The following is a 5,961-nucleotide window of genomic DNA, read 5'->3' on the forward strand; positions in this document are numbered from 1 at the left end:
CTTGATTAACAAAAAATTAGAAAAGGATTTGGAAATAAAATTTGTGTGTATTAACATAATAATTATAAGCACTTATATATTTTGTTCGTTATTTTTCATACATAATGTATACTTTGTGTGTGTGTGCGCGCGCGCGCGCGAGTTTATTTTATATAATCTTCATTTATTGTGTCATTTCCTTAATATTCTGATCAGTTTCAAAGCTGCAATTCTTTTTCTTCTAAAAGTTTCGTAAATTTTTGATTTACATAAGCATCTGTTACTTCTCTTAAACTGTTGGGATTCCACATTGGTTTCTGATCTTTATCGATTAAAAGAGCTCTTACACCTGTAGTAACAGTGATGATGATATTAATAATAATAATATATAAATAAACTTTATATATTTGCATGAAGTACAATTGTTTTGAAGGAAAGAATATACACTTATAAATAAACGTGCAAATATACGCACCTTCACAAAAATCGCTTGTTCTGTTCAAAGAAGTACACGCTAATCTATATTCCATTTTTAAACAGTCTGACAGATTTAATGTGCTCCCTTTTTGAATAGCACGCATAGTGACTTTTAGAGAAGTAGGAGATGCTTTTAATAACATTTGCAATGTATTTTTGGCCCATTCTGAATTATCCTCTTTTAATCTTCATTAAAATAAATAAGCATTAAGTAAATATTAAAGTAATAAACTATAATCCTACATAGCTTAATCATTGTTAGAATCATTTTACCTTTGTATTATTTCTTCTACAGACGATGCAGAAAAATATGTATCAATTTTATTCATATATGGTGCTAAACGGAATTCTTGATTGAATTTTATACATTGATACTTGTTTAAGACTTCCTTAACATCAGATTGTTCAGTTGTTAACAGATCCTGTTTTAAATATGGTAACTTTTCGGAAGGAATGAAATGCGTCGCAATGCCAGCAAGTACTACATCAATGCCTTTCAACATGATACATAGCTATGAGAAAGCTCTTAGTACGCCAATTGCTAGATTTAATAGCTTCTCATACCTTTTAATCGATCTCCAGTTAATCCAAGATAAAGACCCAATTTACCTTTCAACCTTGGTAAAAAAAAGGTCCCACCAACATCAGGAAATAATCCAATTGCTGTTTCTGGCATTGCAAATAATGTCTTCTCTGTTGCAATTCGATATTTACCATGAACAGATAATCCAGCACCGCCACCCATAGTTATTCCATCTATTGTAGCCACATATGGTATTTTATAACTACCAATGAGGTAATTTAAACTATATTTAACAAATGAAAAATTTAATTATTTAAATGATTTTATTAATTTGTAAAGTATATGAGAGCGTATTGTTTAAGTTATTTTATAACATACGTATACTCCTTTCTGAAAAATGTTTTAACTAAGATATTATTCCCAGTTTCTCTCAATGTATTAACGACAGATTTCACATCACCACCTGCACAAAATGCTTTCTCTCCCGCACCTTCTATTATTACTAATCTTTTAGATGATTCCCATTTTTTAAGTACTGGATATATTTTTTCGACCATTGACAAATTTAAGGCATTCAGCGCTTTTGGACGATTTAATATGATAACACCTTTGTTTCCCACCTTATTTCAATGAAAGATATTTATAATAAATATTTAATTTTTACACTTGCATGGTTTATTTTATAATTATAAATATACATACATCTTCAAACAAGACATCATCTTCTATGTTTCGTTGTACTTCCTTGGCTGTAATTGTAGTTTTATTAGGCATTGGAATTTCAGTAGGTGGTTTAGAATCTGGCTGAGGTTGAGGTTGAGGTATCGATTGAGGAAGCGTAGGCTCAACGATAGGGCCTAAGTTGTAATAATATATGTTATTCATAAATTAATTTATTATCAATATTTAATTCATATGTCTATTCTATCATCAACTATAGAAGTATTGTCAACTAAATAAACTTTTATTACATAGAATTTAATAACGACTTGATCTTTCATTATAATTATACTTGAAATAGATTTCTTTTTAAAAAACCTGGTATCTCTACCACAGGAGTTGGATATGGTGTCGATGGCATTGTTTCAGGTGGTAATATAATAGGCTTTGGATTGTGATTGTCAAATTTTACAACCATGTCCTTACCTGTACCAGAACCTTGTGCCGATAAATACCTAAGTTTATTAATTGAATTACCAGCTACGCAATTTAGTTTTAATGTACCACTTTTTATCTAACAAAAAAAGGTGTATATATGTTAGTTGCAGCTTTACTGTAAAATTATATATAAATAATGATTACCATTTTGGCTGTTTATTGTCTATTTTGTACAAATTAATACTAAAACACAAAATATTAGTACAAATAATGTAAAATATTACAGCACAAACGTATCCAGTAAGTACATTAAGAAATGCTTAGTCACACAGGTTATGGAATATCTTTAAATTAGTATGTTGATATTCTTGTTTTTTTCTTTTTTTTTTTTTTTTTTATGGATACGCGCAACATAATGATAATTGTCATTTTGAAATCACTCGAGATATTATGTAATAAGCGTAAAATATGTTGACAGCACATAAAACACAATTTATACATTGTAGTTAAATTGAAAGTTATATTTATATATATTTAAATACATCATATCGTTACATTGTAATAATAAAATACATATACATATATCATTTATACTAATTAAATATCATTATATATACATAAAGCAATTATTAGCAGATATCATGTATTATGTGAAAGAATAATATCTTTTAAGATTTATAAAAAGATACTTTTTTGAAATATTCTGTAATTTTAAATAGAATAAAGAATCGATCGCTATAATCATATGCAAATAATATTGTACAATAGATGATCATATTAAATAATTTATTAAATTCTCTATTATATAAATTTTCTAACTATTTTATGATTATTTTTGTAATTCTTAAAAATATTTACAATATTTGTGTCTAACTAAGGCGAATTAGTATCATATTTTCGCGCCGAAACAGAATATATACGATATATATATATATATGCGATTTTGGCTAAAGACAGTACCAACATATCTATAGCCTTTGTGGACGCATAACCTACTGACTGTCCTAAAAGATTTAAAAAAATACTGTAAAACAGTAATCATTACAATGTTCAAATATTCCAATTTGATCAGTAGATGCGCAAATAATGTGCAGAAGTGTAATTTACGTTCTCTTAGTTTTCGAAGCATTAAACAACTTTTTTCGATATATTTTCGGGAAACAGTCGAAACTGTAAAACCTCCTTATGATCACATTTGTCAAGTTGGTAATCCTATTTTGCGACAGAAAGCGTCACCTGTCGACACAAAAGAGATACATACGGTAGAATTTCAAAAGGTACGTTTTCTTTCTTACATTTTTAACTAATTGTTATAGCTATTCTAATAATAATAATACAAATAATAATACAATAATCTAATTTCTTCCTGTTACAAATCACTAAAATATTTCAAATTAATTTTTAACTTGTTTATTTATGTTTTTTAATAAAAGAAAAATATCAGAAAAATATAAAGCTAAACGTTATTAGTACACTAAAGTGATATCAAAGAGGAGATTACCTCTGTCTAGTATGTAGCTTTGTGTACTCTGTAAGATACTTTCTCTTGTGAAAAGATATCTACGCGTAGAGAAGTTATCCAAAAAATATCATAACAATATAACAAAGTTGTTCTTTCTATGTTGCAATCCATTTTACGACGATGACGTATGTTTATTTATTTACTATAGGTACTCGATCATTTACATAAAATATTGAAAAAATCTGACACAGTAGGATTGGCGGCTCCACAAATCGGTTTATCCTGGCAAATATTTGCTATCGAAGTAACGGAAGACTATGTGAAAGATATTCATCCATCCATACGATCACATTGTCAAATTGAACCTTTTCCGTTGACATATTTTATTAATCCAGAAATGAAGATAATAAATCCCGAAGAACTGATATTTTACGAAACATGCGGAAGCCTCAACCATTTTCAAGCAGAAGTACCAAGGCCGAAAGAAATTCAGATCAAAGCACTTGATCGATTTGGAAAACCATTTTGTTGGAAAGCAAATGGTTGGTTAGCTAGGATCGTTCACCACGAAATGGATCATTTAAAAGTAAGTTACCATTTGTTTCGTCAGTTTACTTTCTGTCGCTTATTATTTCAATTGTTATCTATGCTTTCCGAAGAAAACGTGTTTTAGAATTTGTACATTTTCTCAAGTTATCTTTTTCTGTAAAGATCTATCCAAAAAATAAATATTCTTTTCCATAATATATAACTTTTCACTTCTAATATTTAATTTAATCGTAAAGTGGTAAAACTTTCACGTACATTACATTGTTTATTTATATATATTGTATACTTTTTCAACCATCTTACAATAAATGTGTTTTTAATAGCTTTAATAGCTTTTCTTATTAATGATGTAAGATACGTATATTGGTCTTTAGTTGTATAATTATAGAACTGTTTCATTCCGGATAACTTAATTACTAGTACTTTTTAATCTAATACGATGACATAGTTTTTGACATGATCTTTATCTTTCATTACAAAACAATATTTTCTCTTTATTTATTTATTTTTTTTTCTTTTTTTCTTTTTGTTCAAAATAGGATATTTGTTTTGCTGTTCCCCTGTAGTGTAACGTATTGAAAAATGTAGATATACTTAAGGACAATGTTAAGAACAATCAGTAAATTTATTATGTATTTTATTTGTTAGAACACGGAATGCCCCCGTTTGAATTATAAACGGTCTCCTTCCTTTCTTCTTTTTGCAAAATCATTCTAAAGAGCAGTCTTTTATATATGAACAGCATGAGAATTCTTGTTTTGTCTATGTCGATGTTCTCATGGTTGTAAATAAATTTAGAATAACCGTTCGAGTCCCAGGGGTCTTTGAAAAAACTGGGTCGAGAAATGCCGAACAGCGCGATAGCGCTTGTCTTAATCGATTGCGAAGAGAAGCAAGCGGCGAAATAGCGCTCGTCATATTTGTCATTTTATGAAATATATCTATATTATTATACATGCATACTATTAGTTTATAAATATTTCAAGTTTTGTTCAATAAAAATTATTGAGAAGATAACAATGAAATACAAAATACCGTGAGCCGTCCGTAGCGTTGAAATGTGCTGGGACTTTTCGACACAAAATCTAAACAGCGCGATCGCGCTGCTTGGGATTCAAACGGACAAACTAGTAAAAATTGTCGAATTAGATTTATAATAACTAATAAGTCTCTCAAATAAGATCGGACATGATTTTGACTGATAGAACAAAGACAACCATCTGAACCATCAGTTATTAATCTAGCAAACTGTGATCTTACTCGTTCAGGAATAACTCCATGAAGTATAATTTTTTATTACTGAGTTAAGTCATGCAATAAGTTATTTGTTTTTTTTTTTTCAGGGCTTAATATATACCGATAGAATGTTTCCGCTTACGTTCGACTATATAGATTGGGACGAAGAGAATTGCACTAATGTAAAAAAAGATACTGTAAGTTAAGTATTCTGTAGAATAGTTTTTATAACGTGTACACGAATTCATATTATTAGACATAATCTGTTAACAAGTTAAATTGAAATGTAATATGGAAATGTATAAAATACTGTGATCTTGAAAAACTTATTGAAATTATTTATATCATTTATATTAGTTTGCCTTCATTAAGTGGATATATCGATCCATTAGAAGTGGAAGAACAGTTTGTAAGATGTTTAGTAATCATTATACATGTAATTATTTAATGTTGTTGCACTATGTAATGCCATGCTTTATCAGTTTTATGTACAATTCGGAAACTAAGGCTTTCCTCTAAATATACGTATGTATCGAGGGAAAAAGTCGCCTTCGCAACATATCACAAGGGTATCGAAATCGGTGAGGAGGTAGCTATTCGACAGGTTGACCAAAGTAGATACAAGTTACGATAAATA

At 28.9% G+C, this 5,961-nt stretch overlaps 2 protein-coding genes across 4 annotated transcripts; one reads left to right on the forward strand and one right to left on the reverse strand.

Annotated features, from left to right (window-relative positions):
* Positions 1-50: 50 nt before the first annotated feature.
* Positions 51-2,601, reverse strand: LOC126924024 (3-hydroxyisobutyryl-CoA hydrolase, mitochondrial). 3 transcript variants are annotated; one of them, XM_050738083.1, is made up of 8 exons: positions 2,282-2,601; positions 2,018-2,213; positions 1,682-1,836; positions 1,358-1,599; positions 1,021-1,262; positions 730-949; positions 455-642; positions 51-328 (listed from the first exon to the last, which is right to left on the reverse strand). In XM_050738083.1, exons 1-8 carry the CDS (start codon positions 2,282-2,284, stop codon positions 198-200), a joined length of 1,377 nt encoding a protein of 458 aa, XP_050594040.1. In that variant the 5' UTR covers positions 2,285-2,601; the 3' UTR covers positions 51-197. The 3 variants fall into 3 exon arrangements, with proteins under 3 accessions (XP_050594040.1, XP_050594041.1, XP_050594042.1); XM_050738084.1 differs by having other exon boundaries at positions 2,126-2,213; positions 2,282-2,600; XM_050738085.1 differs by having other exon boundaries at positions 1,682-1,728; positions 2,126-2,213; positions 2,282-2,599.
* A 326-nt stretch (positions 2,602-2,927) lies between these two features.
* LOC126924046 (peptide deformylase, mitochondrial-like) lies at positions 2,928-5,649 on the forward strand. Its single transcript, XM_050738117.1, has 3 exons — positions 2,928-3,354; positions 3,748-4,125; positions 5,432-5,649. Exons 1-3 carry the CDS (start codon positions 3,124-3,126, stop codon positions 5,528-5,530), a joined length of 708 nt encoding a protein of 235 aa, XP_050594074.1. The 5' UTR covers positions 2,928-3,123; the 3' UTR covers positions 5,531-5,649.
* Positions 5,650-5,961: the final 312 nt, after the last annotated feature.

Source organism: Bombus affinis, chromosome 14 (assembly GCF_024516045.1).
Source record: "Bombus affinis isolate iyBomAffi1 chromosome 14, iyBomAffi1.2, whole genome shotgun sequence".
NCBI lineage: Eukaryota > Metazoa > Arthropoda > Insecta > Hymenoptera > Apidae > Bombus > Bombus affinis.

Bases quoted from the DNA above. Each gene is read 5' to 3' on its own strand.
- LOC126924024 (XM_050738083.1), bottom strand. The intron at 1,263-1,357 runs GTATGTTATAAA...TGTTAAATATAG, and splicing joins TTTTTCAGAAAGGAGTATAC to TTTAAATTACCTCATTGGTA. The intron at 329-454 runs GTGCGTATATTT...CTGTTACTACAG, and splicing joins AACAAGCGATTTTTGTGAAG to GTGTAAGAGCTCTTTTAATC.
- LOC126924046 (XM_050738117.1), top strand. From the start codon at position 3,124: ATGTTCAAATATTCCAATTTGATCAGTAGATGCGCAAATAATGTGCAG. The intron at 3,355-3,747 runs GTACGTTTTCTT...TATTTACTATAG, and splicing joins ATACGGTAGAATTTCAAAAG to GTACTCGATCATTTACATAA. The intron at 4,126-5,431 runs GTAAGTTACCAT...TTTTTTTTTCAG, and splicing joins ACGAAATGGATCATTTAAAA to GGCTTAATATATACCGATAG.